General features: G+C 44.2%; 1 protein-coding gene across 3 annotated transcripts in view; it reads left to right on the top strand.

Annotated features, from left to right (window-relative positions):
• Positions 1 to 14013, top strand: part of ext1c (exostoses (multiple) 1c) — a 91631-nt gene that overhangs the window by 4669 nt on the left and 72949 nt on the right. For all 3 annotated transcript variants that reach the window (XM_080485592.1, XM_080485593.1, XM_080485594.1), the window contains one exon: positions 9144 to 10520. In XM_080485592.1, coding sequence (XP_080341718.1) covers positions 9574 to 10520 — 947 coding nt within the window. In that variant the 5' untranslated portion in view covers positions 9144 to 9573. The remainder of the gene's footprint in view (positions 1 to 9143; positions 10521 to 14013) is intronic.

Below are 14013 nucleotides of genomic sequence, written 5' to 3'. Positions count from 1 at the left end.
GATATCTGCACATCCTCTTGTCCCCGATTTCTCGGACTGTAAACAGGAATCGGGGCGAGAGCCTCCTAATAATTGTTGCTACCCATCCTGTTCAATCTGGTAATTACCCCTCGTGGCGCTGGAGTGCAGCATATTGTTGAGACATAATTAATCAAGCGGGCTTGTAATTATGTCGGGTTTGGAACGTGAGGCTGGATGTGATGCTGGGCGTTGAGCTCGAGGTAAACATCTTATTAATTGTGTCAGAGTCCCTTAGCCTACGCCATGCTGGCGTGGTTTTATTAACCCGGAGAAGAATGTGTCTTAGCCATATTATGAAAATAGCCTCATAAAAGAACCAGCGCTTGATTAAGTTTATGACCATTATGATTCCAAGGTGGTCGAACTAATGGAAAAATACTTTAATAGCTTTGTAGAGACAGCAAGAGGGATTCTTCTCCACACAATGTAAAAGCAGCTCGTTCTTCACAGACCAAAACACACATACGTCTGCTTATATATGCATAAGGTGTGTGGGAGTGAAGAGCACCTCAATTTCAAAGGGCAACTAGTAGGTGAGGGCAGAAAATAGAACATGGATCAAATCCCAAGCCTTTAATGCAAGTCTGTCAGGGGCTGACAGCCTGCTGTCTTCTCCCCCCACCGGAGGGCTTCTTTGGTTTGCTACACACTCGCTGATATGACCACAGACGGGTTGGCAAACCTCACACACTCCTCGACTCCTCCTCAAGGTTCTGCACCGTCAGTCAGCGATAAAAATGCAACCCTGCCATTATGCAGGCATTCTCATTCAGAGAAATAAAACACCCTCGGTTAATGAGCGCATACAGAAATTCCTGGCCCGACTTGTCTCCCCTCCAGTCGCACAAACTAAAAACAGGCACGGTTTTCAAGAATCAGAGAAAATAAATTAAAATGGAGTCCCTCAGCCGTTCGTAAGGCACAGTTTCAAAGTTGAAGATGCTGACGTGTTGGTTTCCCCAGAAACAAAGCCTGTTCTTCATAACCGCTGACATGCTAACTGCATTGTTTGTTTCTGTCGTTTCCGTGGAAACTGACATTGTTTTCGAAATGTGTGAACGCAAAACTTTTCTGAAACGAAAACGCAAAAACAGTGTGTGTTCACTTGAAACATTGTCGTGTAAACGCGGCTCAATTTCACACGCCTACTGAAGACTTTGGTGCAATAAACCCTTCATCCATTAAGTTTCATCGGCGCTGTCATTTATTCTGAGCATCTATTCTACTGACCAATCAAGTCCTTCATGAATCTGAAATTTGAGACTTTTTCCAGGATTCTCAAGCTAGAAAATCTCTGAAGTCAGGTGAATTTCTCACTGGATTTCTGTAAGAGATTCAACGACTCTCTTTCTAACCACATTTGGACACCACAGTCCAGCACGATAATGCAGCGATGTCAAAGTGATTTTAGTCCAGAGGATATAATCAGCTCGTCTATCAGCAGGGGGCCGGATCAGTAACGTGACAGCATTGCAAACTTTGAATAGAAATCTTTCGCCATTTTTTACTTGTTTTGATGCAAAGAAGTTTAAGTAAATTATGGAAATTACTAAGAAAATAAGTACGATTTCAACATTTTGCCATATTGAATGATGCATCCTGGACCCAAATACAGTTAAATGTCTTTTGAAAATTCACTCGACGCTGATGACACCAAACTGTGATTCTTTAACCTGAGTCTCTGGATAGATAGATAGATAGATAGATAGATAGATAGATAGATAGATAGATAGATAGATAGATAGATAGATAGATAGATTTTGAGGAGGTGGCTCAGGCCATAATGAAAAATATCCAGCTACTATTTCCTTTTTCAATGTGGACCTGATTGGACCTTCAGGCGGACCAGTTTTGGTCCCTGGGCCACATGTTTGAGACCCTTGCTGTAATGTTTTACAAACACTCAAAGATTTACTGAAGGATTATGGACGATTGTACTGAAGCCACTTTAACTTACAGTAGCTGGGAGCCGTTAGTGGCTCCACTTCTCTGTGAGTCGGTCATAAAGGGTCACGAGCAGTCGCGGGTTTTATTCTCAGCAAAAAGAGTTTGGAACCGCTGCAATAACATAAACAACACGGCGCAGCTATCTGCCGCTCCTCGGGCCTGTAATGACAGAGTCCGGGGTTTAATTTTAGCCCGGCCGGGCCTTTTCACCTCACCACATGATTTGTGTTTTCTCCAGAACGTTTTATTTCGCTGAAGGTATCGCCAGCTTCAGGCCAGCACAAACACACGCGCCAGATGTGTACTTAAGTCTAAGTTCAGACGTACGCTCGCACACAGGCACAAAAAGCCAGTGGAGGGCTGAACGCTGGCAGTCGCCCGGGATTTGTGTCAGTGTTGGGTAGGCGCTGTCATTCAGGTGGACTGGCTTCACAAGCGAACTATATCATTTGTGGAAAGGAATGGAAATCTGATTTTCCTCAGCGTTTGGCCGATCCAGTGTCAATTCACAACCTGCACTATGTCTAACCAAATCATTTGAGACATAATAATCCTTCTGCTGCTTCTCTTACAGTGGCAATGACTCTCCCTCCCGGAGAATGACTATAATGGGAGCGGATTTCATTTTGAACATTTGCAGTGTCAGGAGTGCGCCGCTCTGTCGCTGTGGCCGCACAACAGCGAATTGAACAAACAAGGGAGAGGCCAATCCGTCAGCCAATGACAGGAATCTCTTCATAAAAATAAAAGATCTCACTGAGCAGAAAAGGGAAAAAAATAATAAAAAATGAGAGTGAGTTTCCAGCAGAGGTCCATCCATTTCAGAGCGAGTCAGTTTTCATTTGCTATCAAGGCCTGCATGGCCACAGAGCTGCTGGAACAGACGCAGTTCAGGGGAAACACATTTCCATTCCATTTCCCTGAATGAATTAATTGTGTTTTTCTGTGAAGACCTGAGCAGGTAGGGACAGTGGAGGGATGCTCATAAGGCCGTTAGAGGGCGGGAACGACAGAGCCCTGCTGTCACCCGTTCACCAGTGATTGTCGAGTCCCTCATGGTCTCTCATTTCATGCCTCTTTATATTCTCCATTTCCACCTCTTGACTATCCCAAGTCTGCGTGATTGTAATGTATTCAAGCAGGAGGTTCTGTACAGGCTTCACGCTGGTGTCTCACCGCTCAGCGAGAAAAGAACGGAACAAAAACAAGCTTGATTCCAGGCTGGAGGATTTCCTGTGAAGAGTTTGCATGTTATCCTCCATGGGGTTTTCCCTCCAGGTCCTCTGAGTTCCTCCTGCAGTCCAAACACCTGCATTTCAGGTTGATTGACGATACTAAAGCCCCAAGTACACGACAACGTTCTCAAGTGAAAATGCAAAACGTCCGTTGTGTTTTAGGTTCTGTTTACTGGAAAACACTGTGTTTTCACTGAAACGCCGTATTGAGGATCGATGGGTTGATTATATGTTGATTATAACTTTCCCATATCAATGCAACCTTGCATTAAATCTTATGTAAAGCGAATAATTAAATTTGTTTTATGGTGAAACATTTCCTAGGAACATGCATTTGTGGGATGAGCAACAGTTTCTTCTGCTATTGAACCCAGAAGCATTGCTGGCAGTGGTGGCCCTGCGGCTTGAGATTGGAAACATGGCCGCACCACTACATGGGTTAATGCGGAAAAAAGGAATTTCCCCAAGTGGGTTAATAGAGTATATTTAGTACAACAAAGAAATAATCCACTAAATTCTCTCACTTTATGTATTTACAAAAAGCTATTTTCATTTGTAAAAAGTGCCAGAAAAGTCCCATTTTGTTGTCTTTTGGAAGCATTTTACCTGCAGTTGTCTGCTCTCACCTTGGTGACTGATACCTCGGATTACTCCGCTTCGCGATGAGAGCTGCTGCGGGATTGCTCGGTTGGCATGGCGGTAATGTAATACTACGTAAAATGGGGGCGAAAAGCAAAGGCCGACGTTGGTGTGATAAAACTGAGAGCTGAAATGTTTGATGCTCTGTAAAACGGTGGGCTCCCGCCGACGATAAAAACACCATAAAAGAGAAATATTTATCATAAACCTACTCGTGAAAATTACTCATCGGCCATAAACGTTATTAAAAATTGCCTAAAGATAATAACTCTATTTCTAGTGAATGTATTTTGCAAGTGCAGCTCAACGTGGAAGTGCCAGTTTGCGTCGAGTGTCGGAGCTTCCGTGAGAAATGACCTTATTTCAATGAGGAATGCACATATGAGATCCATGTGCTTATTGTCATTGCTACACTTTGCTTCTGCGTTAAACTCCAAACGAACCTTCCTCGAAGTTTATTTGCACTCGAGGCGAGCCGATGATCAAAGCGTCGCCGGGCGGATTCCTCACGTCTGTGATTAAGTGTTGTTTTCGCCCCCTTTTTTTATTCCCCTCTTTTCAAGGATGAGGGAGAAATAATTGAAAATGGAAAACGGTGCGAGTTGTTGTTGTTTCTAAATGAAACCCTCCAGTCGGCTGAGGCCTACGGAGAAAATAGAAGAAGTGGAATTTCTACTGCAGCGATACAACAATAGGTTAAAACTAACCTGTCTCACGACGGTGTAACCCAGAGGTCTGCAACCACATGGTTTTAGTTCCTCTGTAGTGGCTCTCTAAAGCTTTCATTATTATCTTTTTTTTTATTATTATTTTATTTGCATACCTGGCATATTTTTGAAAAAGACTCCATGATAAAAATGATTGAAATCTGCTAAAATAATTTTTTTTTCAAAGGCTTCAAAACTGCTGACATTAAAAAAAAAAAAAAAAAAAAAAGCAGAAAAATGTGTCAGAAGGACGATTGGCAGGAAAAAAAAGGAAGCCAAAATGTTTGAAACTGTCAGGAATGGAGCAGGTCAGAATGTTAAAGAAGTTAAAATGGCTAAAAAAAAAAACCAAACTAGCGGAATCAGTTAAAATGGTCTAAAAATGTTTAAACAGCTCAATTAATTCTAAATTGTCGTCATGAAACGTTGGGAATATCCGTGCTCACGTTCCCTCTTAGTGGGTGAATAAATCCAACGTTTGGTGAATTCTGCTTCACAGTCGGAAGAGTGGACATCGAAGGAGCATGAGGAGGAAATGGTGAAATGTGAATTTGCGCGGCTCTGATCCACCTCCCCTTGAACCCTGCCCGTCTACCTTTAGGCCCATTTATCGACTGAGCCTCGGGTCTCTTTTTTTTATCTCTCCATAATGACCCATCACTGGTGTCAGAGGGACTTTCACCACTTAGAGCCACACGCTGCAGCTTCACGGATGTCGTCAGGTCCGAGCGTGTCCCAGAAGCTCTCCGGCTCGCATTCGTCATGATTGCCTGTTGTTAATAGCCAAACTCAGTCATTGTGCAGTTTGTCCTTGGACACCAAGGTACACACAGCAGCCATCAGCTGAGACTTTCACACACTCAAGGGGGAACGTGATGAAGGGTTGTAGTCGTCCTTTATGATTCCGTTCACTTCGCATATTATCATCCATCAACCTGAAAGTGTGATACCTCGTTGCCTCGGATACTTCTCCGCTGTGTTGTAATTTTGAAAACTATTCACAGTCGATTCTGGGGCTGCTATTATGTGCTAAAGTTGTATTTAATAAAGGGTGTCAAGAGAAGGGTTTCACTTAATAGTGTTGCACTGTGAATTTAGATCCCCTATTGTGTATCCGCCGGTAATAGCAGGACCTCGGCGCACTTAAATCAATGTAAATATCCTTGTGGGACTGTTATTTTTGCAACTGCAAGAAGTTGCAGAAAAGTAATGGCGTCCTGACGTGAAATGGGCCGGCGTTAGATTAGATAAGGCAACGGAATCAATTCCTCATGCCCATCATCATTACCATCATTATAATGATACCCTCCATCACTTTTCTATTACACCTTCCTGCCATCGCTATCAATTATCCCTTCAGCCACAAATTACCAGGACAGAGCTCATACACATCTCCCACGGGAGTGTATCCTGAGGAAGATTGAGGTCTAATTGCATGCGTTGGTGGCAGGGGATATAAAGCACGGGGAGAAAGAAAAAGAAGAAGAAAAATCAAGAAAGGAAAATCGATGCCTTAACTAAAGAAGCAAGTGAATTATTGATGAGGAACATGTAATGGGATCCCAAGTGTCTCCTTCTCCCCAACCTGCACTGCTTACAGCTCAAACTGCTGCAGGAGTCGCGAGAAATGTCGGAACACGGAGGATACCGAAATCCTAACGTCTCCACGGGAAGATCATCTGACCTGGACAGACATGCAAGTGTCCCTGATTGGAATAAATGTTGCTCCGGTCCTGCTGTCACGTGTTATTTTCTTTCTTTTTTTTTCCACAATAAAGGTCAAGTTTGACTTATTTTTAACTCGCGCATAAGCAGAAAAACTATTTACTACGGCCGTGGTGTGCATGCACAGTAGCAGCGTTTCTTTATGGCGACTGAGCCAAAACGTTTCCAGAAGGTCGGACTGTTTTTTTTAAAAAGTTCCACTTTGGGAGCTGTTTTCAAAAAGCTGCATTTTCAGTGGCTCCGAGCACCGTTGTCGTGTAAACAGACGCACGAAACACAACAAAAGTTTTTGCACTGTCGCGTAAACGGGGCCTCAGCGCCTGCCTAAACTGGTCCAAGTTAACCAAAAACATAAGGGGAGTTTGAAACACACTAAATTATCATTCACCAAAATTAAAGAAAATAAATTAATATTTGTAAAAAGACGATAACAACATTTGGAATATATGTGCAATACATTATTTTTACCATGCAACAGTTCCCCAAAATATATATACAACCATACATACAAATAATTCACCCCTACAGATGATGGATTGCTCCATTTGCAGGCAGCAGGTGAATGGGTACTAACGGCGCGCTCCCGCAGCAGTCGGACCAGAAGTGTGCAAGTTGAGTTGTGCCGGAGTTTTTCCATAATTTACGACAAATACATTTTGTTAATGAAACAGGGAGTAAAATGTGTAGTAGTGTATGTACTCAGAAGCGGTGCCAAATGTTTTTGTGGCTGCTATGGGGCAAAGCACACAATGTGGCGCGTTCCATCTAAACGCCAATGGGGAGAGCCGTCGCTAAACTCCGCCCTCGGCACAAAGTCCCAATGTCCATAAGCATTTCCATACAGCATATTCCCCAGGTGTAAACTCCAGCATGTTAATATTACGTCACTGTAACAGTGAATGTCCGAGTTCTCCCACTGTTCATGTTTATAGTGGATCATTCTCTGCTCACGTGTGTGATTTCATTACAAAAACAACCAACAGCACTAACTCGTGGCTTCACAATTCCAGCGTTTCTGCTTTTTCGGTGGGAACAGACCTCGTTTTCAAAACGTTGCTGTGGAAACGCAAAAACAAGGAGTTTTCACTCATAACGTTGTTGTGTAAACAAGGCCTGACGCTACTTCACCAGCAGTTTGGACGAAACACGTCAACTCAAAGGGTTTTACAATCTAAATTAAGTGAGCTGTTTATTTTTATTGTTTTATATTTAAGGTAAATGTATGTCTGCACAATATGTATTGCAAATTAATCGTTATCACAATGTAGATAATGTAAATTGTGTTTCCAAGCACCCTGCATTCAAAGTGTTAGAATGTTCGATGTGGTTGATTGCAATTTATTGATCTGATGGCGGCGGGACCTGCAGACATGCATGTGATAGAAGCACTGGACGCTGCCCAGTCACTGCCGGTGTAAATGAGTAGTAAAAGAAATTTCCCTTGTTGTTTCTAAGAACAAATCTCAAAGCATAAAGAGCAAATCGTTATTGCATATTGCATTTCCACCTAATATCCTGCGGTCCTTCTCACTCTGAGCACATCCCACAGTGAGGAAAGTGTCACACCAGTGGAGCACACATCCAGCCGTGCCTTTTATTTCTCCCCTGGATTAGAATCAGTTATTTGAACCTGAAAACTAATTTGCAAGAAATTAGAAAGCAAAACACTCGGTTGGGAAAAAAAGATAATAAAGAGAAAAAAAAAGTGATTTTCTTCGAACTCGAATGATTTCACTCAATAAACTATACATACAAATTAGAATTTTAAATATGTATGATGTTTGGGAGCAAACAGAGTGCAAGCCATTTGCACATGGATCCTTATTTCCTCTTTGCGTTTGAATTTTGAGGAATGAGGAGTGGTATTGTTTACCCACTTATTTGGTATTCCGTTTGTTTTCTGCGAGAGGTAACGGCAGGCATAACTCCTGGCAGGCTGCAGAAGAGGCAGAATGGAGGAATGTGAATGAGAGGAGGGAGAGAGGAGCGAGCGGCCAGGTGAGACCTGAAAGCTGCCTTTGTGTGGCGGCTGGCAGCAGGAACACTGTCCTGCACTGTGGGGTGTGTTCTGCACACACACACACACACACATGGACATCCACACTGTACGGCTCGGGGAGTTGAAGGGGGTCTGTTTGCAAACTCGCGGCGGTTTTTCAGCCTTGTGTTTTTCCAAACGTCACAAGAAAAGCATTCACACGGCCTCGTCAAGGTGAACGGGCGTCTCGGAGCTATGAAGTCGCTCTGTTTTCCTCCCGCGTTTCCAAATCTCCGTTTCAGATGCTAAACGCTCTTATTTTCTCCTCCACTGCCTCCGACTCCCTTCAGCTGGAGCTTGAAAAGCACGATAACATCTCATCCAGCCTGCTGCTCCCCAGTTTAGCGCGCTATCAACACACGTGAGCCTCCAAATAGCCGTCTCCTTCGCAGATATGTGGCCGTCGGAGGATGATGGAGGCCGCCTTTATGAGGAGATAGTTTTGATGTAAGGCTAATTATGGTGAGACGCGCTATTTCAGAGTTTTCTTTTCCTCACTCTTCTCCTCATGAGCTCCAGCTGGAGAGGGGTTTTGACAACTTATCCTCCGCTGCCTGTGCAACATTACCCAGCTGTGCTACTCGGCTGCATTTGATTGTATCTGTGTTTGTCTGTATTAAAAGTGATTGCAATTGCAGATTACATATGTCTAAAATGAAATACTATCCACATGAAAGCATTTATCGCTCAAGGCTCTGCAGCGGCTTAGTTATAGCATCTATTGAGGCAGCAGTTTGGTAGCTAATCCAAGTGGAAGTCTCGGTGTTGGTTGCGGAGCTGCAGCTCCGTCTGTGTACTGATGTGTATTCTTGTTTGTTTACTTCTCCTCAGGAGAGGCCCTGCAGACGGCAGTCGCGCCAGGCACTATGAGGCAGCAAGCTTGGCCTGTGAGAGCGGCGCAATCACCCTTCATCACTCTCAGCCAGGCCGGATGGCGGAAGAAATGCACACAGCAGCAGCAGCAGCAGCGCATGGTGAAGTAGAGACAGGCGAACACACACACATCTGAGAGTACAGTGGAGAACATATGGGGAAATACAGGAAGAGACTCTAGTAACTCAGATCGCATCAATCTGAATGGCAAAGTGGACTGGGCCACGCTCAGAGGCAGTGATGTCCTTGTTAACACATTGTCCTCCGTTAGAAGCTCCTTGTTAGAAGTCACAAGTGCGTCCCCCGACCATCCCTGTGAGGCTGGAAAGAAGAGGAGCGGAGGACGCGAGAGAGACAGAGCGGAAAAAAGAGACTGTGACAAGCCCCCATGCAGGCGCGTAAGAAGTATGTTCTGCTGGGCTTGTGTGCTTGCTGCTGGCTGGTCCTCTTTTACTGGGGTGGAGGAGTCCAGCTACGTCTGCTCCGGCTGCTGACACGCCAGCGGGGCGAGGTGGTGCGCCCCTGGCCCAACTGGACCGACCGGGCCTTCTTGCCCCGCTATGCCCACCTGGACGAACTCCAGACGGACCCCGGGACGGCCGAGTCGCCCCGCCAGCGGCGCCAGGCATGGTCGGCCATTTACAAAGACAGCCACTGCCGCATGGAGACCTGCTTCGACTTCTCCCGGTGTCGCCGCAGAGGAAGGGAAGGGTTCAGGGTTTATATATATCCGTCCGAGAAAAACGACAGAGTGTCGGAAAGCTACAGGAAGATCCTGACGTCGATAGCTGAGTCGCGGTACTACACGTCGGACCCTCGTGAAGCGTGTCTGTTCGTGCTGGGGATAGACACCTTAGATCGGGATCAGCTGTCAGGACAGTTTGTGCCCAACGTGGACGAACGCATTCGTGGTTACCCGTTGTGGAACGACGGGCGCAACCACCTGATCTTCAACCTGTACTCGGGCACCTGGCCCAACTACACAGAGGACCTGGGCTTCAACATCGGCCAGGCCATCTTAGCCAAGGCCAGCCTGAACACCGAGCACTTCAGGCCGGGCTTCGACGTCTCCATCCCGCTCTTCTCCAAGGATCACCCTCAGAAGGGCGGCGAGCGGGGCTGGCTGGTGAGGAACACCATCCCGCCACGAAGGAAGTACCTGCTCATGTTCAAGGGGAAGCGTTACCTGACGGGCATCGGCTCCGACACGAGGAACGCCCTCCACCACATCCACAACGGGAAGGACATCGTGTCGCTGACGACGTGCCGCCACGGGAAGGACTGGGAGAAGCACAAGGACGCCCGCTGTGATCACGACAACCTGGAATATGAGAGGTACGCTGGGGGATGGGGGGGACGGTGACGAGATGTTGAATGACACTGTTGAATGATACTAAGGCCCCGATCACACAATGTTTTCAAGTGAAATTGGAACATTTCCGTAGCAATTTCGGTGTCTGTTTACACAATAGTAGTGCTTGGAGTCACTAAAAACGCACCATGGCTGTAGTAAAAAGTTCTTCCTCACATGCTCAGGAGATGGACAATGACAGCGTTTGCTCCAGAGTGGTAGTTTTATAGTTGAGAGTCACCGTAATAACGATCCAACCTCCGTCCATATGAATGTCCGTGCTCTCCCACTGTTTATGTTTCTCGTGTATTGCTCTCTGCTGCACGCGTTCGTGTTTTCATTACAAAAACAACCAACAGCACCCACTTGTGGCCATACATGAAAATGACATAGTTGTCAGTGTTTACGCCATTGCCGCGGACACGGACATTGTTGAAACATTGTGGTGTAAACAGGGTCTCACAGGAAACCACGTTAACTGTCATTCTTTTCATTAACGACACACAGCGGTGATGTTCTATTTGCCTCCTTCTTTAAACTTTACATTCCCTTTTATTTGGTCTTTTAGATGTCACTGATTCTCTACAAGCAGTGTCGGCGGCTGCGGCTTCGTCCCGCTGGTTATTTTTGTCTCCCTTTCATGGCTGCACAGTTTTCGACTGTTTCAGTTTATGATGTTTGGCATTTGCTTTGGAGATCAAAGATTTCAGACTCAGACTCGAGTCTCTGGAAATTAGTTTCAGGTCACTTTTTACAGCAATCCTCTTATTCTTTTATTGGCGCTGTGAGAAAATACAGTGGTTGTAGCTCGATGGGCATGCTACACATGACCCTGAGCTGCTTGATTCAGTGTGGAAGAACATCTGAGGGAATTTAAACGGCATCAAAAGATGCACTTCTTGATACTGTGCTTTTTTTATTTTTTTTTTTACATGTGAGAACAACAATGCTGCAGTTTAAGAATTACAGCAGAAACTATAATGTTGCAAACAATGCAAAGGTCACACACACTCCTCTCTGGGAATTTCTTTAAATAGGCTGTCCGTTAATAAAGAAAAAAAAAAAGGTTTTCATGCTGTTGTTGAGAACTGCTGCCGTTTCCACTTGAAGTCAATACAAAAGGGTGGTGGATGAAGCTCAGTGAGAAATGAGAAGCCTGCAACGTGATTTATTATTAAAAGCAATTAACTTTTGCATGTGGCCTTTTGTTGGGGTTTGGAAGCCGCTACCATATAAAATATATTTTCACATTACCCCAGGGGGATACATGGGCCCTTTTCACTCTCAGTGGCTTAAGCATCATTGTTGAGTCAAGAATAAATAAAGTTTTAGGAAACACACACATCTACCTAACACAAGCTGCTGCAGCTTCTCTGGGTTATTAAAGCCCTATATAAAACCAATGTATTATTAATATTATTATTAACATTCCTGCCCAATTTACTTGGTCACAGTTACTAAATAGATTCAAGAAAAGTAACTTGTGCATTAATTTTAATCACTTCTCCTCTTCGGTATATTGCCGCGTCGCTGTGGCACCTTAGCGTGGGTCTCTTTAATGAGTAATAACGTTCAGGTGAAATCACATCAGTTAATAGGAAGTCAAATGTTGACGCACACATGATATTTTAATATTTAGAGTTATTGGGTTGAGTTTTCAGTTGCATGTCTGAACCTGAACTTGTTCTGAACAGATTGATAACAAAAAAAGAAAGTTTATTTATTTTTTTATTTTTTAAAAAAAAGAAAGTTTATTTATAACATATATATATATATATCTAGTTCATCGTGTCTGAAAATTTGTAGCATATTGAGTGAATGCCTCAGAAACGTTTCAGTAATTGCACTGCATTAATTATTGTTATATACAAGATAGTAATCAACTAATTTTAAATATGTGCCAGAAGTAGTGGGGTTACAGTAATGCTGTAGATTGTAATCCTACACATTGTCCATTAGAGTCGATATACTTAATGACCTGATTTTGGAGTCCAGGGATTGTTTAAAATTGTCTTCTAGTTATTCTAAAAAAAGCCCCAAAAAGTATTATGGAAAAATCCTGATAGCGTTTTCCTCAAAATATCCCAAATATGACACGAGCAAATGTTTACTTTACTTTACATTTAGTGTTACGGATCCAGATTAACACAACATTAGCTGCCCACTTGCTTTTTTAATCACAAAACAAACAAATGAATTGAACGTAATCAACAAAACATTGAGTTTAAAAAGAATAAATAAGAAATTTGAAGCCCAAAACTGTTTAAAAAGGTTTTGTATTTGCATTAATACGGGCAGAGCTCCTCTTCATAACGTCAGGAGCTGCTCCGACGTTGCAGAACATTTATGAATTTCACTGGAAGAAAGAATAATGGGGAGAAAAAGTTCCGAGTCTCACTCAGACTGCATAAAACAAAACAAAAAATGGAAAGCGTATCTAAACTCGTGTAATACTCTTATGAAACAATGAAGCGGGAAAGATAATTGAGGTTTTGAAAGCAGTAATCCCTCGTTCGATTCGTGCATCCAACAGAGAAATGCTAAAGCAAACCGGGAAAGTAGTCTAAAGATGCTGTGAGTATCTTTTTTTCTCCGTTTGCTGTTGGTTCTGATGGAAGACTGGAGCTGCCTTCAGGACTGTTTATGTTGGGCCGGGCAGCGGAGGGACGGAGCTGCTTAACATCGTATGAATGAGCTCATTTATTCCACACAGCTCACCACTCAGACACCCGGGTGGGCAGGGTGGGGGGTGTGTGGAGGTGGGGCCGTCCCATGTGGTACTTTGCGGTAGATTTGGATACGGCTCTGAGGTTGTAAGAGTGTGAATGGGGAAGGCGATGAGAGAGGCAGCTGCCGTTTGTAAGGAAAACACACAAAAATAAAAGCTGGAGGATTTTTTTTTTCTTTTCTTCCCCTTTTGTATGAAGTCTCTTTCCCTGGAAATGGGAGGATTTTAGCCTCAGAGAGTGAGAGAGAGAGAGAGAGAGAGAGAGAGAGAGAGCGAGGGAGAGAGGTGTGAGGAGGGAGGAGGGAAAGCGCTGGATCATCTCTTCTTCCTTCGAAGGACCATTTCAAGTGAAAACGCAAAAATGTTGTAATTTACACGACAGCGGTGTTCGGAGCCACAGAGTACGGAACTTTTTAAAAAAAAATGGTTCTCAACAGGAAACTTTTTGAAAACACTCGACCTCCATCCTGAGTAGACGGCGGAGGCGCAGCTCCTGCTCACGCGCTGCACGCCCGCGTTTAACAGTTCTTCTGAACAGTAGATGGACAATAACAAACATGGCGGCCTCCCGAGTGTCAATGACTCCCAGCCCATATTCCAGTTGAGAGGCACAAATGTCCGCGTGGTCGCCATTGGTAATGTTTGCAGCGTTTTAATTTCTGTAAATTTCATTCCAAAAAACAAACAACAGCACGACTAGTGGCCCGACATGCGAACTGCATCGTTTCCATTCAAGAGAATGGGAGAAG

The sequence above is a fragment of the Lipophrys pholis genome, assembly GCF_963383615.2.
Source record: "Lipophrys pholis genome assembly, chromosome: 17".
Classification (NCBI taxonomy): Eukaryota; Metazoa; Chordata; class Actinopteri; order Blenniiformes; family Blenniidae; genus Lipophrys; species Lipophrys pholis.
This window is presented reverse-complemented; position numbering and strand designations above follow the sequence as displayed.